The 26,020-nt window shown below is 48.3% G+C and overlaps 1 protein-coding gene across 3 annotated transcripts in view; it reads left to right on the forward strand.

The window, feature by feature from the left end:
• CENPC (centromere protein C) overlaps positions 1-26,020 on the forward strand; it is a 66,151-nt gene that overhangs the window by 14,763 nt on the left and 25,368 nt on the right. For all 3 annotated transcript variants that reach the window (XM_053265747.1, XM_053265748.1, XM_053265746.1), the window contains exon 6: positions 16,642-16,714. In XM_053265747.1, the coding sequence (XP_053121722.1) occupies positions 16,642-16,714 (73 nt within the window). The remainder of the gene's footprint in view (positions 1-16,641; positions 16,715-26,020) is intronic.

Consider the following 26,020-nt stretch of genomic DNA (forward strand, 5'->3'; position numbering starts at 1 on the left):
CTTACGATCCAGCGTCTCTAGCTCAGCCTGGGTCCAGTCTATTATTCCTGCAGTCTATCTGATAACAGGTATAGCCCAGGTGTTTATGGCTTGTATGGTGTTCCCGCCATTGAGTTTGGACTTGAGGATTTTTCTGACTCTCCTGATGTATTCACTTCCAATTTTTCTTTTAACTTCAGTGTGTGCAATGTTATCAGCCTGGAGAATGCCCAAGTATTTGTAAGGTTCTTTCTTTTCCAGGTTCTTGATCTTGCTTCCATTGGGCAGTTCTATTCCTTCTGTTTTTCTTATTTTTCCTTTGTTCATTATTAATGCAGCACACTTGTCTAGTCCAAACTCCATTGCTATATCACTACTTAATATGTTGTTGTTGTTGTTGTTGTTGTTATTGTTGTTGTTGTTGTTGTTGTTGTTATTATTATTATTATTATTATTATTATTATTATTATTCCTGCCTGCAACCTTGGAGAAGCCACTGCCAGTCTGTGTAGACAATACTGAGGGGGTGGACCTATGTTCTGACTCAGTATATGGCAGCTTCCTATGTCCTATTTCAGGTGGTCTTCAGTGCCTAATAAATAAATATTCCAGAACAGATGTTGATGAATAAACTAGTACAAATCCTCAGTACGTAGTATTTACTCAGTTGCTCCCTTCAGCTAGTTAATATCACAGTTGCAGAGTACAGGAGAACCTTGTTTTCTTGGTTGCTGGGGTCAAGGCCATCTCTACGGGTTATCCTCATCACATGCTCCAAGGGCAGGACTTAAGTTAGTTAGTTGAAGAAAGACCCGGGCTGAGGAGGATGACTCCGTCCAGTTCTTTCAGTCCTGCGTAGCTCCAGGCAGGCTTTTCTCTCTCTCTCCGCGTTTTATAGCCTTTTCCTTCCACAACTTTCTTCCTTGCTAATTTCCTGTGCCCACTATTGCTTGTTTTTCCTTCTGCTTACCTCTCCTGCAAAAAAGAAGAAAAAGATCATTCTTCCTTTGTTTGTCTTCCCGCTTCCCCCTCCTCCCGCCCCCCCCCCATCGAGCTATCAGGAACCTCTTTGCATATTTGCATTCCTGCTGGGAAGCCGAAGAGGGACTTTGCAAAGGGCACTAGAACACCCGGTTCGTCCCTTCCACTACCGCCCCCACTGGCTGCTGGAGTGCTGTCCGAAGGGGAGCCAGCCTCAGCATGTCTCCCGCCCTTGGGTGCTGGAACACGCCCCTCAGCGGCTCAGCAGACCTCCTCCAGCCCGGGTGAGACGGCGGAGCCCTTTCCTCCCCGGGTTCCGTGGAGCAACGCAGCAGCAGGGAGCCTGATAATCTACCCCCTACCGCTGCAGAGGGAGATGAGAGTGCCAGCAGAGGCCAGCATGGAAGCGGCGCCTTCCCCAGCGCTCCAAGAGGGTGCCCGCCCCGAAAAGCCCGCCAAGAATGCGGCTGCTCCAACGGAAGTCCTCTCAGCGCCTACTCTTCAGAATGTGGTGAGCTCTGCCCAAGGGGGGGGGGTACCTCCACCGCGGGGTCTCCGTTTGCTGCCTCCCCCTGCCTCTATGCCCACAGAATGGCAGGCATGACTAAAAAACGCTATGGTGGATACCTTTTTGTAATTGTACCCCCAAAAGCGTAAAAAACGATCCAGAAAGAAGAAAAGGGACTCTTCCTCTGAGTCCAGCCCTCCCCCTCTCCCTCCCCCAAAAAAGCCAAAAAGAAAAGGAAGCACACTAAGGCTTCATCAAAACAGTCTAAAGCCTCCTCCCCTCAGGCCACCAGGGCTCACTCATCTGAACTCTCAGACCGGGATTCTGGGGAACCAGACCCCTTAAAGCGCAAGCCCGCATTTCCATTGCAGTATGCCAGACCTATGGTCTCTGTGGGTGGGGGGGCTGTGATGTGGAGGAGGTTCAGATGGACTCAGGAGAAGAGGCACAGATACCATACCCCTTTGGACAAGGAAATGGTCGGGGGGCGAGGGGCCTGAACCCTCTCATGTCTCTCAATGCCTGTTTGGCCCAGAGGACTTTAACCCTTTAATGACTAAAATCCTTACAACTATAGGCTTGCAATCCAAGATCCAACCTGACTCTACCCCCGCTTCTAAGGGTGACTTAGTGTTTCCCAAGGCAAAACCTAAGGACATGCTTCTCCCCTTGCCTGACTGTTTCACTGAAAGCATTAGGGAGGAATGGGCCTTACCTGCCTTGGTGCGCAAGCCCACGGTGGCGGTGGCGCGTTTTTACTCTCTTCAACAGGAACCAGTGTCTCTCCTGAAAACGCCAAATACAGATGCACCAGTGGTGCAGCTGGTCTCAAATTTGCTGCTGCCGCAAGATGAAGTCTCCCTCAAAGATCCATCTGACAAGAAAGCAGAAATGGCCCTGAAGCGGGTGCATGACAACTCTTCTTATGCTACCAGGGCGTCAGCTGCGGCATCCATGGCCACCAGGGCCAGCCTGCTCTGGATCGATGACCTCCTTGCTGACTCCCAGACGGTCTCTCCCCGCCTTAGACAGCAGCTGGTTAAGCTGCAGAAGGCCCAAGCCTTTGTGGCGGAGGCCACTCTCGACGCCAGCAGATTCTCTTCTAGGGCTTCTGCCGCATCAGTCGTGGGAAGGAGGCATTTGTGGCTTAAAAGCTGGCAAGCGGACGCCACCTCTAAGGCTAACCTGTCAGCGGTACCTTACGACGCCAAGAAACTCTTCGGGGAGGCTGCCCTTCAAGAAGTCCTTGTAGAATCTGCTGACAAGTGGAAGACCATGCCTTCCGCACCCCGCAAACAGGACAAGCCAGCATTCAGACAATCCTTCCAGTCCTTTCGGCCCTTTCGTGCTTCTTACAGGCCCCAGGATCGGGACCTCAAGCAGCAGCGAGGAACCTGGAACCGGCAGTGTTTCCCCGTCAGAACCCAGGGAAATAGACAGCCTTCCTCTCAGGCGAAGCAGTCCAAGCAACAGCTATGACTCAGGCCAGGTGCTCCTGGGAGGTCGCCTTTCCGCCTTCCTGCATGCTTGGGAGCAGACCACGACAGACAAATGGGTGCTCAATGTGATTGAGCGAGGCTACAGAATAGTGTTAGATGCCCCCCCTCCCCCCAGATTCCTTCCTACCCCACGCTCAAACTCTTCTACCAAACACTCAAACGTGACACGCACAATTCGACACCTTGTGGAGATCGGAGCCGTGGAGCGGGTTCCTCAGGACCAGGTGGGGAGGGGTGTTTACTCTATTCTCTTCACAGTGCCAAAAAGGGACGGCTCATTCCGAGCAGTACTGGACCTAAAATTGGTAAACAAGTGGGTGCAGTACAACAGGTTTCGGATGGAGACGCTCAGAGCCATCACGGAATCCCTACATCATGGGAATCTTCTCTCATCAGTGGACTTGAAGGAGGCTTACCTCCATATCCCGATCCACCAAGACAGCAGATCCCTCCTGAGATTCAAGTACGTGGGCATCGATTATCAATACACTGCCCTTCCCTTCGGGCTGTCCTCAGCCCCCAGGGTATTCACAAAGGTCCTGGCCCCCCTCCTGGCGAACCTTCGCCTGTGGGGGATCAGGGCCTTTGCATACTTAGACGACCTTTTCCTGCAATCGCGCTCCAAGACACTGGCCTCCGTCGATCTGCAGACTACCCTACTCACTCTACAGTGCCACAGCTTTATTATCAACGTTCAAAAAAGCCAACTGGTCCCCGCACATCGCCTTCGCCATTTCGGAGTTATAATCGACACTCCAGGATCGTTTATTCCTCCCACACGACAGATTTCTACTCCTGACTTCAGAAATCCGACAGGCACTGTACTCTCATGCAGTACCCTAGATGTCTCTCACAAGGATCTTGGGCCTCATGGTCGCCACCCTCGAGTCAGTTCCCTGGGCTAGGTTCCATCTTTGGACCCTCCAGTGGTTTCTCCTGCCTCACCAGACAGCCATATCTCTAAAGAGGCCAGTTCTGCGGACCCTTCCTTCACTGGTACGTCACTCCCTCCTCTGGTGGCTTCGCACCCCAGAACATCCTGCAGGGCAAACAATACATGGACTATCCACGCCTGATAGTAACCATGAATGCCAGCACCAGGGGATGGGGAGCCCACTGTCTCCAACACTCTGCTCAGGGCCAATGGTCTCCGTCGGAGCAGAAGCATTCCATCAACTGGATGGAGCTCAGGGCCATCCGCTTGGCGCTCTCCAGCTTCCAGGACATAGTCCATGGAAAGGATGTCCTCGTGAAGACAGACAATACGACGGCAAAGGCCCACGTGAACAGACAGGGGGGCACCCGGTCCAGATCACTACATCAAGAGGCGACCCTCTTACTCTCGTGGGCGGAGGAACACCTCCTCTCCATCACAGCACATCATGTCAAAGGTGACCTCAACTCTCTGGTGGACTGGCTCAGCCGAGAGGACCTCCTTCCGGGCGAGTGGTAACTTCACCCCCATGTTTTCGATCAATTGGCACGCAGGTGGGAGACCCTGGAGGTCGACCTCTTCGCAACTCCCATCAATGCAAAACTCCTGAGGTTCATCTCGAGGTTTCCATGCCCGACCGTGGAGGACACAGATGCCCTGTCCACAACCTGGTCTCCAGGAGTCCTTTCCACCTTTCCACCTATCCCTCTCCTAGCGCGCTTCCTCAGATGCATCAGGACCTCAAAGGCAGAGGTGATACTGGTGGCACCCCACTGGCCCCGTCATCATTGGTTTGCCGAGCTCCTCCATCTCAGTATCACGGAAACTTGGCACCTCCCAGTCTCCCCCGACCTCCTATCTTGGGGACCAGTACACCACCCAGATCCAGGTTGGTTTCGGCTAGCCGCATGAAGACTGAGCGGAGGAGGGGCTCCCCCAGAATGTCACCACTACTATCTTGGCCTCACACAGAGACTCCACTAACAGAATATACCAATGCACCTGGAGAGCTTTTCTACACTGGTCCTCCTGCCATCATATCAAGAAGGGCATGGCCTCTATGACTCACCTTTTACAATTCCTCTAGGAGGGCCTGGATAAGGGGCTCAAGCCCATCACCTTGAAGAGACAAGTGGCATCGCTGATTGGCTTGATTGCCGGCACCTCTCGCAGGTCTATGCTTGTCCATCCACTCCTCAAGTGTTTCCTCCATGGAGCGATGCTGCTATCGCCTCCGACATCTCACCATTTTCCCTCTTGGGATTTACACACCGTTCTCAGGGCTCTGCAGCGGACACCGTTCGAACCCATCAAATCAATCTCTCTCAAAATGCTCTCCTTCAAGCTACCCTTCCTGGTGGCTGTTACTTCCGCCAGACGTGTGTCAGAGCTACGGGCCTTGTCAATTCATAAATCTTTCTGTGTGTTTGCAGAGGACTTTGTCCGCCTCATCCCGGACCCCTTTTTCAGACGCAAGGTCCTGTCACAATTCCATCTCTCTCAGGACATATTCCTACCTACCTGCTGTCCACACCATCTGCATGCCCGAGAAAAACTGTGGCATAAGTTGGACATCCGGCGTTGCCTTAAAACATACATAAAGAGGACTGCTTCCTTCAGGAAATCAGAGACTATGTTCGTTTCATACCTACCAGTCTCCATGGGTGAGGCGGTCTCCTCAGCTACCATCGCCAGATGGAGTCGAGCCTGCATCGTCTCGGCATATGAATCCCAACAACTGCGACCCCCAGCTAGGATTACAGCTCATTCCACTTGAGCGGCAGCTGCATCCGCTCAACCTTCATGCGGCACTACAAGCTGGACACCTTTGCCTCTGCCCAGGCAGTGTTTGGCCGACGTGTCCTTCAGAGTGTTCTTCCCTAGGATTAGTCTAGTCCAGTCCCTCCGCGAGACGTACAGCTTTGGTATGTCCCGTAGATATGGTCTTGACCCCAGCAACCGAGAACGGAGCTTTGGTTACTCACCGTGAAGGCTTCTTCTGGTTGCTGAGGTCAAGGCCATCTCGACACACCCGTTCTGTTCTGGACTGCGTCTGGGGGAGACGTTCCTGATCTCGGCATAGCATGGAGCTGTCACCTGCAGACTTGAACGCTGGGGGTCTCTCTTCTCACTGCCCCCTTTCTCTACCTGTAATACCTTCTCTACTGCAGGCTACTGGGCTTGTAAGAACTGGGCGGGGTCATCCTCCTCAGCCCGGGTCTTTCTTCAACTAATTAACTTAAGTCCTGCCCCTGGAGCACGTGATGAAGATAACCCGTAGAGATGGCCTTGACCTCAGCAACCAGAAGAAGCCTTCACGGTGAGTAACCAATGCTCCGATTCGCACTTCTGCGTATCCATGGGGTGTCTCATTTACACCCTTTTAAAGTATCCACAGATATGATGGGGTTAAAACCCATGTATCCATGGTTCCTAGAGGGCAGGAAGTGACCACAGCCACCGTTTTGTGTCTCAGAGCCTAGGAGGAGACAGGAGGACCCATTTTGTGGCTCTCTCTCTCTCTCTCTCTTTTTAACGGACTTTCCTCTGTGATTTTTCATGGCTTGGGGGGCATTTTGCCCTTTGGGGGGCATTCCTGGGCACATTGGGAATTCGCACATTGGGAATTTCACTTGAAATGTCCCCCCTCCACTCTGGAACCTACCCCCCCCTTCCCCATAGCCCTAATGCCTCATTACTCGCAGTTCCATTACTCATGGCAGTAGGTGAGGAACGGAACCCTCACAAGTAATGAGGTTCTCCTTACACTGGTAATCATTTCCAAGGTAGATTCCAAGATCTGACTAATGTTTCATTAAGGCTCTTGCTCTATATCACTGTGACCTCTTGGTTGGCACAGCAAGGAGGCTTTATGAGCAAGTAGCATATTACTGACTCCCTTCCTTATTATTATTTTATTCCCTTTATTAAACTTCAACTAAAAGAATCAATAGCATAATATAATCAAGAAAATAACGGGGTGGGGGGCAGTGTTCTCTCTAATTTTGTTATCTGTGTTCAGAAAGTTGTGTTCTGGGTGGGAGTATCAAGGCAATGTGTGCGCACATGCATTCACAGTGGGACCTTCCTGATTCAGCCTGAGCAGGATCTAAAATTAATTGAGCGGACATCAAAAAATTTGTGAGTGCAGGCATATGCACACACCTTGGAGGGAACACTGGTTAGGGGGAGTATTCACAAAGGAAATCTTAACCATTAACAAAATATATGCATATTATAAAAATTAAAAATAAAGACCCAGACACCTTCCTGGGATGATTTCTTCGAAGCACAAACTGTTGATTAAACTTACCAATTCTTTGAAGACTTCTCTTCTTTACTACTTTGCTGAAATGAAACCAGTTCAAATACAGTCAGGGAACACATGTCAGTTATCCAAAGTTGTGAATCAGGAATAGGTTTGTCCTTCCAGTGTTGCATAATAATCTTTTTAGCAGCTCTCCAAGCATGAAGAGTCCATAGTCCTTGTTGTAAAGATAAATTTCATATACTAGGAATATAACTCAAAAGTACATGAACATCTTTAACCAACAATTATCACTATAAAGCCATATTTACAGTCTTATAAACTTCAAGCCAGAAGGGAACAATAACAGGAGAAGATATGTGTAAATGTATGACTCTCTTCCTACCCTGACTTGCTAATCTATGAGAGGATGGGAAGAAAAAAAAAATCCCTTCCTGCATTCGATGGAACACCATCAGTGCCCTTCTGCCTAGAGTTTGGCAAGACTAGGCAAGCCTCTCTCCATAGGAGGCAAGGTGTCTTGCTTTGCATAGCCTTTTTATTTGAGAAAGTCAAAATAGCAACTTCTTTAAGTATGCCCTCTTTCAGTGATGGAAAATTATATGCTTAAGTTCCAGTTTAGTGTGTATTTTATAACCCTCAGGTTCACTTCTTTGCCCTGCTGAGTGTAGGTTTTACATAGGGGCTATATGGGAGCAGACTCTCAGTTACTGCACAATTATGGAACAGTCTTTCCTGGAACTTTGCCTAAACCCTGAGCATCTTTATTTGAAGGACCACTTTTTTCTGTATAAACCTGCTCATCTGCTGTGATCAAGCTAATCGAAAAACAGGTTGCTTACCTGTAACTATTGATCTGGTAGTGATCCTTTGTAATCCATAAGAATGGGTACTGCACCTGCACAGGGACCTCGTTGCCGAGTGCTCTAGCTCCTCTCTGTGTCCAGGCTCCACCCCCATGTGCTCATCGTGGGAATATAAAAGGTGGGGCTGGACGCACTTCATTGGTTCCTGGACAACCGCCGTGAGACAATCATCCTTATGATGAGCAGAAGAGAACAGGTGAGTTTCGAAGTCCACAAACATGTTTGAAGGCTACTGCTGCAGGGATGGTCGGAAGGGACTTATGTATTACAACAGATCACTACCAGATCAATAGTTACACGTAAGCAACCTGTTGATATGGACCGTGATCCGTTGTAACCCATAAGAATGGTGTTTAGTCAGCTGCCTGGGGTGGAGGGTGCAGTAGCTATTGCAACACTTTTTTTATCACACTTCTCCCAAAGTTAGCCTCCACTGCAGAACGAAGGTCAGTAGCATAATGCTTCACAAAAGGCAGCTCTGTAGACCAGGTTGCTGCCTTGCAAATGTCATTAAAGGAAATTCCTGACCTGTGGGCCATTGAAGTAGCATAGGCCCTAATAGAATGATCCGGGATGTATTTTGCGGGCTTGACCTTCTGAAGTTATAGGCTAACAATATCAGTTTTACTAGCCAATGAGAGAGGCGTTGCCTAGAAACACAGTGATCCTTCTATTTCCTTTTGTAGGAAAGTTCTTGAAAGCCTGAATGGCTTAATACTGTCCAAATAGTATAAAAGAGACCTTCTAACATCTAATGTGTGCATAGCCTTTTCTAGAGCTGTAGAAGGAGCCCTGAAAAAGGTGGGTAGAACAATGTCCTGGTTTTAATGAAAGTCTGAAACAACTTTCAGGAGAAACCCATGGTCCATATGCATGACCACCTTATCTGGGTAAAATTTCATGTAAGGAACGTCAATCCTGAATGCAGTTAGTTCACTCAATCTACGTGTTGTGGTGATGGCCACTAGAAAGGCTGTCTTTAGAGTCACAATTTTTAGTGATGCTGAGCCCAAAGGCTCAAAGGACTTTAGAGTCAAGGCTGACAAGACAAGAAATATGCTCCATTGGGAAATAGGTAGTCTTAGAAGAGGTTATAGGTTATTCGGGCCTTTTAAGAAGTTATTGTAGCTTGGATGAGTGAAGATACTCTTCCCATCCCAGCCTGAGTGTCTTGAGGATAAGGCAGCCAGGTATACTTTGATAGAGACATTTGCCAGACTGGAAGACTTCAATGAAGTTAAGTAGAGTAGGACCAGACGGATGGTAGCATTCTTTGGTTTAAGTCCTTTGTTAGTGGCATAAATCCTGAACCGTCTCCACTTGCTTGCATAGTTAGACCTTGTGGAAGGTTTGCATTTGTTTAGTAAGATCTTTTTCAGCAGCTGATTTTCCAGACTATCAGGTGCAGAGTGGCCATGTCTGGGTGAAGCACTAGACCGTGGTCGTGAGACAAGAGATTTGGTAGTTGAGATAGCTGGCAGTATCTGTGGTGAGACAGTTTGAGTACCAACAGAAACCAAATTTGGCGTGGCCACCAAGGTGTTATCAGGATGCCTGACACTGGTTTCATCAATAGTCTGGCTAACGCTCTGCCATATAATGGATGTGGAGGAAATGTACAGAACCTCCTCAGTCCAATCTAGTTGTAAAGTGTCACCTAGAGAGAGAGGGTTGTGACCCAGTCTAGAGTAAAACTTTTTGCACTTTGCATTTTGTGCTGTTGCAAAGCGATCGACAGTGGGGTGACCCCAAGACGCGAACAGTGGTTGCAGGACTTGGTCATGGATTTCCCATTTGTGTTGATGTTGTTGAAGGAAAGACTGGCTGAGGTCGTCCGCAAGCACATTGTCCGTCTCTTTTATGTGGATGGCAATGGGATGTATCTGTTGACGGATACACCAGTGCCATAGCTGAAGGCTGAGGGCATATAGTGATCTTGAGACCCTGTCGATTTATGTAAGTGATGGCTGTAGTGTTGGTGAGTTATAGTTGGACTACTTGGCCTTTAACTGGGGTAGGAAGGCCTTCATTCCCAAGAATACAGCTAGGAGTTCTAGGAAATTGATATGTAATCACCTTTGCTGTGGGGTCTAATGACCTTGCACTGTGTGGGTGTTGCAGTGTGCTCCCCATCCAGTCAGGGATGCATCTGTTGTGACCCATATTTCTGGCTCAGGAATTGGAAGGGTACCCCCTGTAACATGTGGTGTTGATTTGTCCACCAGGTCAGTGATTGTAGGATCTGAAATGGCACCACGAGTAGACAGTTCTGGCTGTCTACATTGGGCTTGAAGACTGATAGAAACCACAGCTGGGAAGACTGTCAGCCCCATATTCCTTAGGTGAGCTACTACAACAGCCATGCACTTTGTAAATACGCATGGTGCTGTTGACAGTATGAATAGCAATACCATATATTGGTACATTGACTCTCCAACTGCAAAGCGTAGGTACTTCTGGTGGTCTTCCCTGATGCCTATATGGAAGTATACATTTTTGAGATCCAGCATTGCCAGCCACCGCTCCTGGTAAAGAGTGGCAGTATATCCTGTAATGCTATCGTTCTGAACTTCTTTGTGCACACAGATTTGTTCAGGTGATGCAGGTCCATAATTGAGCAGATTCCCCAATCCCTCTTTGGGATTTGGAAGTACCTGGAGTAGAATCTATCCCTTCTTCATGTCCACTGTACCGGGGCAATAGCCCCTTTCTCTAGGAGTTCCTTGACTTCATCCTCCAGTGGTGGAGTCGCCCTTGTGAAGCAGATCTCCAAGAAGGAGGGCATAGTCTTGAACTCTATCGCATACCTCACCAAGATGATCTTGAGGACCGAGTGGTCCGATGTTATGTGGTGCCATGCGAGGGCATGGTGTGCCAGATGGATGGAATTGGCATTTGGTGGTATATATTGACAACTTGCCAGGAAATGGTGTTGCTGGCGCAGTGGACTGACTGATCCCTCAAAGATGTTGCTTTTGCGAGTCAGCGTGCTTTTGTCATTGCTTGTTCTGGGTTTTTTGTTGTAATGGTCAATTATTGTAGGGTTGATATTTCCTGAATTCCCTACAATCATGCTGATGGAATTGTGGTCTTTTCTTCTGGTAGGGCTTGAACCTCTATTGAGTATACCTCGAAGTGGACGGGGCAGTGAAAGTTTTTGCTGTATATTTTGATTTTTTCATCTTTTCCATTGTCTGGTCTCTATCTTCACTAGATAGTCCCTTTCCGTCAAAGGGCAGACCCTCAATCCTTTCCTTCATGTCGCTTTGAAGGGATGCAGAACGTAGTCACACATGCCTGTGTTAGGAAACAGTCACTGTCATGGCTCTGGATTCGTTCTCTGCTAGCTATTTGACTGTGCTGAGCTGGTATCTTGTAATGGAAGCTGACTTTGCCAACATGACTGTAAATTTCTGGGCAAATTCCTCAGGGGAGAGACTATCCATTTCCTGGTGGAGAGTTTCCCAGAAGGAGTGGCGGTATTTTTCCATAAAGTTGGAGTAATTGGTGTTTTTTATTGAGAGATATGCTTTGTTGTTGACTTTCCTCCCCATTATGTCTAATTTTCTCCCTTACTTATCCAACATAAGAACAGCCCTCCTGGATCAGGCCCAAGGCCCATCTAGTCCAGCATCCTGTTTCACACAGTGGCCCACCAGATGCTGCTGGAAGCCTACAGGCAGGAGTTGAGGGCATGCCCTCCCTCCTGCTGTTACTCTCCTGCAACTGGTACTCAGAGGTATCCTGCCTTTGAGGCTGGGGATGGCCTATAGCCCTCCAACTAGTAGCCGATGATAGACCTCTCCTCTATGAGTTATCCAAACCCCTCTTAAAGCCATCCAGGTTGTTGGCTGTCACCACATCTCATGGCAGAGAATTCCACAAGTTGATTATGCTTTGTGTGAAAAAATACTTCTGTTTGCTGGTTCTAAATTTCCTGGCAATCAATTTCATGGGATGACCCCTGGTTCTAGTGTTATGGGAAAGGGAAAAGAAGTTCTCTCTATCCACTTTCTCCATACCATGCATGATTTTATAGACCTCTATCATGTCTCCCTGCAGTCATCTTTTTTCTAAACTAAAAAGCCCCAGGTGTTGTAGCCTCATAAGAAAGGTGCTCTAGGCCCCTGATCATCTTGGTTGCCCTCTTCTGCACCTTTTCCAGTTCTACAATGTCCTTTTTTAGGTGTGGTGACCAGAATGGTACACAGTACTCCAGGTGTGGCCGCACCATAGTTTTGTATAAGGGCATTATATTATTAGCCGTTTTATTTTCAGTCCCCTTCCTAATGATCCTAAAGGCATGGAATTAGCCTTTTTCGCAGCTGCTGCATATTGAGTCAACACTTTCAACGAGATGTCCACCACGACTCCAAGATCCCTCTCCTGGTCAGTCACCGACAGGTCATATCCCATCAGCGTATACTTGAAGTTGGGGTTTTTTGTCCCAATGTACATCACGTTACACTTGCCAACATCTGCAGGGGTTGTGTGTCATTGGGCGGACTTGGAGGACATAGCACAGTTGATGATAAGAGAGTTCAGAAGGAGATGATTTAATATATATGTATTATCCCCTTCCTAGACCTGATATAGTCCTTCTAGGTGTTTTGATGGGGTGGGCGTATTGACGACCGCATGCCGACTTAGCAGCCTTTGAAATGAGAGGGAATAGAGGCAGAGCCACTAGTTGAGCGGCCTGTGATGATACCATGAAGTTGTAGACCGGGTGTTTTGGCACCGGTAGCTGGCTAGTGTCCAACAGATTGTTTTTGGATTCGGAGGCAATAAACTCAAGCCAGCGTGACAGCTAAAGAGGTTTTTATTAAACAAAGCTGAATAAGTGGTTTAAAGAGGATCACAGAACAAAAGATAAAGCATATGTTCCTGATCTGGCGAGATTGGGTTCATCGGGGAGTCCACTGGATGATGAACGGAATGTGACCCCTGGAACGCCAGCCTATGTGCAGCGCCTGTCTGGACCTCAGCCTACGCTGAACTCCAAAGTTACTAGTGTCTCTGTGTGTCTTTCTAATACCTTCACATTTCCTATACACAGCACCAAAGAATGGGCTGTGCCCACCCACCCCCCTTATCAGCAGTGTGAGTGAGCCTGGTGCACTCGGCCAGAAGCCAAGCACATTCCAAACTCAGGCAGAGCATCGCTCATCTTCTCTATATGTTGTAAATAAGCCCCATCCGTGCCTAGCTGCGCTAATTGGCATAATATAAACTTACAGGGGTGCAGGTGGATGTGCAGTTTCAACGCAGAAACAAGTTAAGTGTACAGGGTTATTACAGTTAGGCCTAGAAGGAATCCTTTACACACATGACTGTAAGCAGTGCATAATGGTTAGCATGTGCAGAGGGGAGAAAGGGATCATACTACTACTTCTCCTTGCCCGTATCTTCCACAGTGTGCCACTAGACTGGGTCATTGACGGTTGTAGACTGTGTCTTAAGATCAAGGCCCAAGGCATCCACCATGGCCTTTATCTGGATGTGATATGCCTTTAGTTCTTCGCCGGGTGATACATGTATAGAGGGCTGTACATCCTGTGTAGGATCCTCTGGTTCTATGGTCTCTGGATCTGATTCAAAATCGGAAGAACCATGGTGCTCCTCCTGTGGAGACAGAGGAGGGGAGGTGGGATCTGTGTTTTAGTCACTTCTGTTGTCTTAAGCTTTTAAGCTGTCCTTTGAGTCGAAGTTTTAGGTGCCGCTGGTAATGGTAGTGTCTGGGTTTCAATAGTGGTTGATGGCTTTGGGGCTTTAGGTGGTTCAGTCCGTCTGAGTGGTTGAGGTCACTAACATAGGCTTTTCCAGAGGTTGGACAAGAGGTGAGATATCTGTAAGAGATACAGCGGTAATAGTAAGCGCCTTTTGTTTTGGGGCATCTCCAGCCCCAAGAGTGTGGGCTTGCAATGGGCTAGGAGGACTCGTGGCCAAAGCAAAAGCACTGGGTACTCTACACTTGATCTTAGCCAAAAGGCTGAGAAGCGAAACCACACTGGTTCCATGATGAAACTGATGGGGCAGTCCCTAGTAATTAGCTTGCTGAGAGCATCTTTGGGGGTACAAGGGGATCCATCCCTTGTGGGGTGGTTGGAGGGACATACACCATGTCCTGATCGTCCATCTGTTCGCCTGGTGTACCTGACAAGAACCGTTTAAATGTAGTAGAAGGTGTGCTGGAGTTGAGGATCTAGAGCAAGGTATGCGTCATAGATGGGTACAGTTCCCCATCAGTATTGTCAGGTTCAGTTTCAAGACTGAAGATTGGCATCGGAGAAGTAGTTTGGTATTGAGGGGTGACGTTCTTCGATGCCGAAAGAATCTGAGTGTATAGCTTCAGATAGGTAGCCCTCACTATTGCTGTCGGTGTCAAAGGTCCTGGCGAATCTGCCGGGGATCTGATGGGTGTAACCACCTGAGAGATGGATGCTGGGTGGGGTGGTGCTTGTTTCAACCCCACAGGTGTTGAGGGTCTGGGCACTGGGCGTCTTGATACCAATGCACTTGGTGTCGAAGACCTAGGAGTTGGAGTGGGCTTTGATATCAGGGGAGTCGTCTGATAGTTTATATCAGGGGAGTCTTCTGATAGTTTATATCAGGGGAGTTGGAGACGGGGTCGACTTTGAGAGCCCATCTCAATGCTTGTGCTTCTTCAGTGCCGTAGTCTTTCCATCCTCCGAGTGTGATGCATGTCTCTTGTGATCCTACCTCGGAAGGGAGCCATGCGGAGATTTGGACAGCGGGGTTGGGGTTTTAAACTGTTTTAGTTGTACAGACCCCAAAGCCAAGTGTCCCGATGCCTTTGGCTTCAACACCTTCAATGTTGAAGTCGTTTCAGTTTTTGATGTCAATGGATTCAGGGCGTCGCTATACAGCATATCACGCAAACTGAGGGCCCGGTATTGTCTTGTTTGCTTTAAAAAAGACATGCATATCTTGCATGTTGAAGTATTATGTTGCTCCCCAAGACAGATCAGACAAGAATTGTGCCTATCTTGGGAAGGCAACCTAGTTCCACACTCCCCACAACGTTTAAAAGACCTTTTTCGAAGCCATGTCTGTTCCGCGTCTTAGCCCACAAATCCAAGATCACAGCAAAATAGTCCATTTTCCAAAGAATAGTCAAAACCAGTCTGATAGTTACAGATAAATCCAATGAGTAGTTGAAAAACAGTCCTGATCAGAGGAAATAATATAATGCTATCTTTTTAACAGAAAAACTCACAAGGAACCAATTCAACAAGGAGCAGGAGCAACCAGAGTGTGATCGCTACAGTGGTTGAAAAGGAACCGATGAAGTGCGTCCAGCCCCGCTTTTTATATTCCCATGATGAGCACGTGGGGGCGGAGACTGGCCACTGAGAGGAGCTAGAGCACTTGGCTGTGAGGTCCCTGCGCATGCACAGTACCCATTCTTATGGGTTACAATGGATCATGATCCAGATCAAAGAAGCACCTTTTAAATTGATGGTTCTCTTATATTTAGTGAGGGGAGAGCAGCTGGCACTATCCAATCCCAGCATAGCATCCTTCTAGTGGCTGTTGCTGGTGTCCACCTTATGTGTCTTGTGAGCTATTTGAGGGCAGGAAACCATCTTGTTTATGTATTTCTTTTTCTTGCAAAACTCCTTGTGAACTTTTGTTGAAAAGCAATATATAAATATTCATAGTAGTAGAAGAGATCCTAATCTAAGACTTTGGTTTCCACTTTTGGTAATCAAGCAGATGTCTACCAAGGACGGAGCTTTTTCTAAGTGGTGCCCAACTGTCTTGGCATCTGCCCAAGACATGTTCATTGGGCTCTGAGACTGTTATCTTTTCAGTGCCAGGCTAGAACTCTCCTGTTCTTCTGAACCTTTAATGGCAAATAACTTTTTGGAGGGTAAATCTTTAGGCTGCTGTTTGGTTCAAAACTTCTCAGTGCTTTGTATAATATAGTAAACTAAAAAATAGATATCATTTTCCATTTTTGCTATTTGTTGTGCTCTTCTTTGTTCTGCTGTTTATTGTGTTCTTCTTCAACAACTCTAGGCTGTTATAATTTGTCTTTGGCATTTTCTCATTTTGGTATGGACTGCTTATGGGTAGCTGTGGAATTATTTTAGCCTAATATACCCTCCACATCTAGCTTATTAAATATTTTAATGTGCCCTGTAAGGTAAAGTTGTGCTGTTGAGTTGATGTTGACTCCTGGCGATCACAGAGCCATGTGGTTTTCTTTGGCAGAATACAGGAGGGGTTTACCATTGCCATCTCCCACACAGTATCAGATAATGCCTTTCAGCATCTTCCTATATCGCTGCTGCCCATACTCTTGGAGTAATCTGAGAGTACAAACGAAAATTTTAAAAATCAAGTTTTCATGAGATGCACTTTTAAAATGTGTAGCAAATGCTGAGCTGTCAGGTGTGGTTGAATCAAATTAGGGTAATTTTCCTGATGTCATTTTTCTTGTTTGTGACTTGGAATCGTGTGTGTGTGTGTGTAAAGAGTGAAGATATTGCTAAGCTGTTTTGTTTGTAAAAGTAAAACAGGTGGTAATGTATTAAAAAGTGCTGAAACAATAACCAACAGCCTTGTGTTTTTTATAGATGAGGATGCTGATGTATCCTTGGGATCACCTGCTCTTCTGGTGGAAGAAGAACAGAAATCATCAGTATGCAAGTAAGTTACTTGTACTGATCAAAACCAAACATTGTACAACAGTATTTTTATTCCCACATAGAATTTCAGATAAGAATTTCAATGCTCAACTGCACTTTTTGTGTGACTGCTTAATCAGAATTCCACAAATTTTGATGAGCTTTTGTACCAGTCAAAGCTTGTGGCCACCACTGACGTTGCTCATCTTGCCTGTTACGTAATGCTGGTCTTCAGAAGTTCTTGGGGGCTTGGCAGATCTGGGAACAAGACATAGCTCTCTTCTATGCTCTCTGCGCTAGCTGGAGCTTAAAGTAAAGTGTGCTGTCGAGTCGGTGTTGAATCCTGGCGACCACAGAGCCCTGTGGTTGTCTTTCGTAGAATACAGGAGGGGTTTACCATTGCCATCTCCTGCACAGTATGAGATGATGCCTTTCAGCATCTTCCTATATCGCTGCTGCCCAGTATAGGTGTTTCCCATAGTCTGGGAAACATACCAGCGGGGATTTGAACCAGCGACCTCTGACTTGTTAGTCAAGTCATTTCCCCACTGTGCCATTAGGTGTAGCTTAGAGAAGTGAAATTTTCAGAAATGTTGAAGCCATTGGAGAAAAATTGTGTTCTCTCTCTCATTTTCAGGGAAAAAGATGCATATGGGGGTGGGGGAGGGTGTACTCCTCCCACCGCATTTCCCCCACCAGCGTGCTGTTGTTTTTAGGCCCCTCGGGGTGGCAGCGTTCCTCCCTGCCGCCCCGTTTCCCCCGTCGGCCGGAAGTTGCAAGCGCACGTGCACCCATTGTGCGGGTGCGGGCACAGCCGGCAGGTGCGGGCGCGGCCGTTGGGCATGGCCGGCAGGCGCGGGCACACTTGTGACTTCCAGCCGACGGGGGAAACGGGGCGGCAGGGAGGAACGCTGCCGCCCTGAGGGGCTTAAAAACAACAGCGTGCCGGTGGGGAAAATGCGGCGGGAGGGGTGAGTACACCCTCCCCTGCCCTTAAAGCGCTACCCCCACCGGTGCCAAAACAGCCCCCAGTGCCGAAACATTTTGGAGGCCTTCATAATGTCCTCCGAAACGTTTCGGGCACAAGCCTAGCTCTTGCTCAATTTGGGTAATCCTATCCTCAGTTCCTGAAGGACCGACATTGTGTCAGCACCTCAGACAGTGAACTCCTCGGACTGGAACCATTTTATTCGTGGAAATCAAAAATCTAAATATGATTAAGACATTATCCTTGGACTATTCTTTCTCTCAACGTTTTAACTTTGTTCTATCTAACGGACTGTTTTTCTTGGACACGATTTTGGACTGTTTAATGGCTTACATACAGAATGGACTCTTGCTTGGCTTTTGAGTATTATTGTCATTTTATTTACGTACTATGGATAAGAAAAAGACTTTTAAATGCTGTCTCTGCTGTAACGCTAAACCTTTCTCAGCGGATGACCACAAGCTCGGTCTAGTTTGTCTGGGGAAAGGGCACATTACTTCTACCTGGAAGATTTGTCTTACTTTCTCCCACCAGACCAGAAAAAATAGAGACCTTCGTTTGCGGTCTGCCCTTTATAATGAAGTCCTGTGCCCTGGAACGCCGATGCCATTGTCTCCAGTGGACGCCCCTGTACCTTTGACATCCGGTACGGTATCGAGATCGACCTCGAGTTCATTGTCAAAGTCGGCGTCGGGGTCTGCCACTATGTGGTCTAAAACCTCAATGTGGATTGCTCTGATGTCTTCCATTGACATGTTTAAGGCACCTAAATCATCCTCTGAATCAACTCATCAAAAGAGGCATAAGTCTCGACATCGGGGCTCCGATGCTGAAGGCGCCATATTCCAAGAAGAATCAGGAGAAAGGTGCTAAGACTAGGTGTGAGCTGACTCCTGCCCTTTCATGGGCTACGCCTTCCCCAACAACGCTTCAGTTGGCCCTGTTGGCCCTTCGATCTTGCCCATCAGTGCCAGAAGTTGTAGAGCTAGGTACTCCCGTGTCTACAGCACGATGCCCAGCTTCGACACAGATGGTGACAATGCGGTTGATGCCAACTATGGTATTGACCGCTTGACGCCATGAGCGCTCCCTGTAACCCGCAATGCTACCAGGACAATCTCGATCTCCAGCCACTCTCCAAATACAACGTGCTCTCTGTCCTTGCATCTTCCCCAGTCTCTTTCAACACTGATGCTGATGATGACGATCTAGAAGCTAGCTTGGGACCCAGTGCTGCCCAACTCCTCTTGAATATGCTGGAATTCACTGAAAGTACTCCGTCGGCATCAACCTTGTATGGGTTTTTTAGCTAACGTATTGATGCCGAGGAGGAAGAAACATCTTTTTCAATACCAAGAACTCTGGGGACTTCATAATCTCTCTACTCATTTGGCGCCTTTGGCTTTCCAGCCTTTCCAAATGCAAACTTGTCCAGATCCATGGAAAGTCCCAACTGACTGTGTTACCACACAAGGCTTAGCTTGTGGAGGCAGAGGAGGGGATGCACTGCAGGCACAGCGAAGCTCCCCCGGGCAACCATCTGATTATCAGGAATATAGACTTTGGGAGGCCCTTCACCAATCCTCAGCATTGATGGCACCTATTGCCATACAAATCACCCCTCCACTGGAATTGCCAAAGGCTGCAGCTGTAATGGTCTCAATGTCACCCCAGGTCACCTTGGTGCCTACGCCAACCGCTGCTGTAGTTTCGATGTCAGTGCAGGTTACTCCACCGAGAAAAGACAATTCCTCGGTGCCTAGACCTCCTATCCAGCTAACCTGCATGTCTACTCAGACAGTCAATTTGCAAAACCTTGCCCTCAAAAGAGTCAACCAGCCCAGACGGTGGCCCCTGAGGGGCATAATGATAGGGAGGGCAGGGGGGCATGTGCCCCGGGCGCCACCCCGGCAGGCCACGTGGGGGGTGCCAAAAAGTGGCTCCCCCCTGGGTCGCCCGCCGAGTGTGGCGGACGGGCGGCGGCGATGTGGCGGGCGGCAGGTCACCCGCGGCCCGCCAAGTATGGCGGTGGCTGGCGGCGTGGCGCCGCGATGATCTGTAGCGGTGATGATCTGTAGCGCAGCCCGAGCGGCGGGGAGGAGTGCAGGCAGAGCGACGCCGAGGCTCCTCCTGGCCCGGCGTCGCCTCCCAACTGCACTCGGTGGGCGATCGGGGGCGGGGGAGGGGGGAAGCCACTCCTTGGCGCCCCCCCACATGACCCACCGGGGTGGTAGTCGCTCGCGCAAGTGATCCGGGCAGGGAGGCGGCGAAATCGAATTGCAAAAAGGATTATCAAGGAGGAGGCGGCGGGGGCGGGTGGGAGAAGCCTTTGCTCCCTCGCTGCGCTCTCCCATATCGGTGTAAATCTCTCCCCCCGCCGACCCCTCACTCTCTCCTAGTGATCCTTCAGCATTGGTGGCCCAACAGCCAGCAAGGGCTGGAAAATCAAAACGTGCTCAGCAATCTGCAAGAGAGATCAGGAGGGCAGGGGGAACGCGCCAGCCAGAGAGAGAGAGTCATTCGCTCCTAATCTTTCTCTTGCTCACCCGCGCACACTCTGATCTGCTCTGCTCTGGACCTTTCCGAGGCACAATCCTGGAGCAGAAGGCTGAAAAGAGGATTGCCGGTTTTTCATCTGTACTTCCGCGCTTCTTAAGGGTCTGATTTTTGTAATATAGTGTGCGTTGCCTGCCTGCCGTGTGTGTGTGCGTGCGTGCGCGCGCAAGGCGGTGCGGCGAGAAGTGGGAGGAAGAGATGTCTAGGCTCAGAGGGAAAGTTGTGCTGATTCTGAGCGTTGTGGTTCTGGCAACTTTTCTGGCTGCGGTGAGAGGGCTGCCCTTGAGGAAACAACGCAACCACAGTCCGAAGGGAAGGAGCTATAAACTGGTGGAGGTGAGTGAAAGCAACGGCGCTGCTGTTTTATCGTGATACTAGAGGGCTGAGGGCTTTGTGAGACTCGCTTGCATCTCATTGATTGATTGATTGTATACATCAATAATAAATGTATAAAGGAGCGCGGACAGGAGGATATGTGCAAAACCTAGCAGTATTAACTCTCGGTTAGTGTTCAGTTCTGTGTTCAAGTAATCAGGCTCCAAAAAAATCTCTTTTTATGGGCCCCCGAAAGCACAGTAGCAACTAGTTTGGTGCCTTGCATGTGCTGGAAGTCTCTAAATAGTGGTTAATTAGCACTTTGTCAAGTCTGCTTTGCAATCATGGAGACTGGATAATGGGATGGATTTTGCCACCTTTTTGGTGTACCGTATGTGGATTCTGCTAGGCCACTACAGAGCTGAGGGCCGATGTAGGGTGTGATCTTGTATGTGGAGTGGCTGAGACCAACAGAGCAATTGGGCTTGTAGCTACAGGTGGCAGTTTCCCCTCCCTAAAATAAAGCCCACAAAATAAAACCCATAGTGGACTAGTCCACTGCATTGTTTAACCAAAAAGGCTAATTCTGGTCCTGGCTGGCGTTACACATGAAAGTGAAACAGCAAGTGCTTGAGAGTGATGTGCAAGTCTATTCCATGAGGGTCAGCAGCTGACGGGGTGTAGTGTGGTTAGAATTGCAGACCAGGACTGCAGAGGTCTGAGTTCAATTCCTCTCTCATCCTTGATGTTCACTGGGTCACATAGGAACATAGGAAACTGCCATATACTGAGTCAGACCATTGGTCTTTCTAGCTCAGTGTTGTCGCCCCCCCCCCCCCGCCGGCGATCTGCAACCTGGGGGGCGCCGCCACGCCCTCACAGGTATGTGGGGGCCGGGGGGCGCCATTTCAGGGCTTGCCCTGGGCGCCGTTTCCCCCCGGTACGCCACTGGATGTCACTACTTCTTCAACTCAAACGGCCCCTAAGAAGACAGGATCTGTTCCTTCTGGGCCTCGTACCATAATTATAACAGATGATTGATTAATCTGCTATGGATTCCAGTTCCCCTGAACATCCTGACGAACTTCCTATCAAGGTGGTGCTAGGTGACAATGTATCTCCTAATGAAGAGATGTGTTCTTATCACAAACAGATCTCTGAGATGGCTGCTGCACTTGGTTTGGAGTTAAAGAAGTAGGCTCAAAATGTGGATAACCCTGTCTACAAGTTCTTTAACTCAGTGACTCCCACCCAGCCAGTACATCTCCCTATGCTGCCTGTGATCTCCAAGGCTGCTAAGTCTGCCTGGGAAGCTCTCCAACCCTTTGCTCCCACCTCCAAGCACTTGGAGATTTTGTGTAGGATTCAGGAAGAAGATAATGACTTTCTACTAAAGCATCCACTGCCCAACTCTATGGTAGTAGATTGTGCCTCGTCTTGTAAGACCAGCAGGCATCATACCACACCAGGGGACAAGGAGGGACGAAAGACTTCCTTAGACAAAAAATCTACTCTACCTCCTGCCTGGTGGTAAAAATTGCAAATCACACTGCCTGCTTTGGTAAATGTGCTCACTCCTTTTGGTATGAGCTTTTTCAAGAACAGGCTGACCTTTCACCGGAGGAGTTTCTAGCCAAGTTCAATGATATCCACTTCAAAGTTACTCTCTCAACCAGACAACAGCTGAGTAATGCAAAACACCTGGCAGAAACAGAATCTTGTGCATTGGCTACTGCTGTTTCTTTACGGAGACACACTTGGTCAACCTGACATGAAGGATCATGTGGAAAACCTGCCTTTCAGCAGAAAGGGTGTCTTCTTTGAAACCACAGACACCACCAAGGAATCCATCAAAAAGTAAGAATTTAAAGCCGAAAAAACCTTTTCAGCTCCATCACAGACCTATAGCTCTAAATACCGCCAGTATGGTAGAAAGCAATACTCCTACAAACAGATGGACAGGAGTTACTTCTATAAGTTATAGGAACACAGGAAGCTGCCACATTCTGAGTCAGACCAATGGTCTATCCAGCTCAGTATTGTCTTCACAGACTGGCTGCAGCTTCTCCAAGGTTGCAGGCAGGAATCTTTCTCAGCCCTATCTTGGAGAAGCCAGGGAGGGAATTTGAAACCTTCTGCTCGTCCCAGAGCAGTTCCATTCCCTGAGGGGACTATCTTCCAGTGCTCACACATCAAGTCTCCCATTCATATGCAACCAGGGCAGACACTGCTTAGCTAGGGGGACAAATCATGCTTGCTACCACAAGACCAGCTCTCCAATATCAAGGCTATAATAGGAAGCCCTTTAACCAGAAATCGAGAACCTTTCAAGGTGCCTGTCTGAAGACCACCAATATGGGCAAACAACATATTTTATCATGAGGTCAGTCCACCAAATACCCTAGTCCAGGAGTCAACACCATCAGCTTCTCTGCTACCTTCCATCCTAGCCGCCTCCAACCAGGCTATCAAGTCATGTCTTTGCATGGCACAACATGACATCAGACCGCTGGGTTCTTTGTATAGTCCAGATGGGCTATGCGATAGAATTCATGACCCCTAACATCATTCAACAGGATCAAGTACACACTTGCATCCTAACTGCTGATGGAGGAAGTTCAAACTCTCTTGGACAAGGGGGCGATATCACCTGTTCAGTGGACAAATCAGTTGTGGGGTTTTTACTCACTACTTCCAGTTCCCGAAATGGGATGGAGGCCTATGACAGATTATGGACCTACAGTGGCTGAACCCCCCGCGTGGATGTGTGCAAGTTTCTCATGATGACGTTGCAGAGCATACTTTTTCTCCTTCACAGGGAGGAGTGGTTTGTGACGTTGTATCTCCGAGATATAGCGTATTTCCACATCAGGATCCAGCACAATCACAGGTAGTACCTCAGGTTCACGGTGGGCCACTAGATCTACCAGTACAACATGCTCCCATTTGGTCTGTCGATGGTGCCCCGTTTACTTACAAAATGTATGGCTGTGATCATAGTCCACCTTCGAATGCAAGGATTAGCAATATTTCCATACTGGTCCATATGCAAGGATTAGCAATATTTCCATACTGGTCAAAGTCCAAACCCATCCACTGAAGCACATAGACTACATAGGGGCCATTCTTGACACTGGAGCATAGCGTGCATTTCTGCCCATGGAGCACTTCTTGCGCATCAAAACCCTGATACCCACCTTTGTGGTGCATCCCAGACAGAAGGCTCTCAAGATCCAGAAATTACTGGGCCTGATGGCTTCATGCAACTCCACTGTGCATTACGTCACACTTTGACTGAAACGTCTACAACTTTGGTTTCTGTCGGTTTCCCGACCCAACATTGACAATGCTCAGATGCTAATGATGATTCCGTACCCGATCCTAGTATCACTCCAGTGGTGGACAAAGGAGGTCAATCTCCTGGTGGGAGTTCTCTTCCAAGTACCACAACCATCTGCCTGGGTCATGATGGAAGCTTCTTTGCAAGGCTGGGAAGCCTATTGCGAGGATATGTGCACAAGGCCTGTGGTCTCCGAGCCAGTACCAACTACACACCAACATTTTAGAACTCCTGGCAGTGTTCTAGGCACTCCAGTCCTTCCAACCATTGCTGACAGGAAAGGTGATTCAGATCAGCCTAGACAATATTATGGCAATCACTTATCAAAACCGCCAGGAAGGGACAGTTTCCCGCTCTCTTTGCATGCTAAGCCTTCAAGTTTGGAACTGGGCCATAGCTCAATGAATGACCCTAACTGCTATCCACATCAAAGGTGTGGAAAACACCCTAGCGCATCATCTCAGCAGGTCACAACTTCTTATGCAGCAAACACGATTGGGAGGTCAAACTGACATACCTTTGACCGCTGTTTAGGGCCTGGTGACTCCAGTTCTCAACATCGGTGAACAAGAAGTGCCCCCAATATTGCTCGAGGGCCAGTCTCGGCCCCAACTCCAGAGTGGATGCCTTCCAATTCAACTGGGGTCAGAAGTTTCTATACATCTTTCCTCCTTACCCACTGTTGAACAGAGTTCTGGCGAAAATCCAGCAGGAGTCTGCAGATTATATATTGATTGCTCCCTGGTGGCCCCGACAGCCATGGTTTCAACAAGCACTCAGACTGTCGGAGGGTTGCCACAGGCGTCTGCCTCAACGTTAGGATCTTCTGTTCTGGGAGGATGGAAGACTCTGTCATTCTGATCTGAAAACCCTAAACTTGACTGCCTGGAGGATAAGCTTTTGAACGGTATCCTCCTCAACATCAGGAAGAAACCGACTCACGTCAGTTACAATAGCAAGTAGTAGTGATTCAGGTTTTCTACCTCACTCTGCAACATCTCACCAAGTCCTGCTGTACCTCCATGAGCCTTATGCAACAAACTAGCCAACATCTCCATTAAAGCTCATCTGGCTGCTCATCTGTCATCCTGAATGGAATGGATTTATGGTTTTCTCACAGCCAGACTTCAAAAGATTCTTAAAAGGCCTGAACAACATATACCTGCCTATCCATCAACCTAATGAGCAATGGAGCTTGTCCTTAGTTCTTTCTGCTCTAATGGAGCCTCCCTTTGAGCCCATAACAATGGCCCCTCCTAAACTTGTAGCACTAAAGACGCCCTTTCTGTTGGCCATAACGTCAGCTTGGCAGGTCAGTGAACTAAATGCCCTTTGCATTGACATTCCCTATGCTAAATTTCATGAGGACAAGGTGGTGCTTCACCTAGACCCTGAGTTTAGATCTTAGGACTTTCATATAAACAGTGACATCGTCTTACCTACCTTCTCCTGCAATCCCACAATGTCTCCGGAGCGTTCACTACATTCCTTGGATGTGAGGCCTACTTACAGTTGACCATGCCCTATAGGAAGACAAAGCACCTTTTTGTTGGTTACAAAGGCAAAGTGAAAGGTTGCTAAATTTCCAGACAAAGTTTGTCCCACTGGATTGTGGGACTCATTCTCCTGGCATACAAGCACCAGAACGTAGAGCCCCCAAAGAGCATACAGGCTTACTCTTAGGCTTAGGCTACTTCTGTGGTCCATATGGCTAGCATCAAGCTCAGAGATATCTGCTCCGCACCTTTGTCAAGCATTACACCTTGGACCTTTGCTCTGCAGCTCAGGCCAATTTTGGGAGGGGTGCGCTGAAAAGGATCTTACCTTAGCATACTATACCCGCCTCCAGACTGACAGCTTGTTAGCCACCCACTCTTATGGGTGCAACGGATCATGATCCAGATAAATGGGTTGCTCACCTTTAACTATTGATCTGGAAGTAATCCGTTGCAGTCAAGACCCTCCCACTGACCCCGCTGCAGTATGCAAAGTGACAAAACAAGAATACTTCAGGCGACTTACCTTGTTGTACTGTGGACTGTTTTCATGAGATGAATTGCATCCAAATGTTGGTCCTTCAGGAACTGAAGCCCAAACTGAGCAAGAGCACCACATGCAGGGGGCATGGC

Source organism: Hemicordylus capensis, chromosome 6 (genome assembly GCF_027244095.1).
Source record: "Hemicordylus capensis ecotype Gifberg chromosome 6, rHemCap1.1.pri, whole genome shotgun sequence".
NCBI lineage: Eukaryota > Metazoa > Chordata > Lepidosauria > Squamata > Cordylidae > Hemicordylus > Hemicordylus capensis.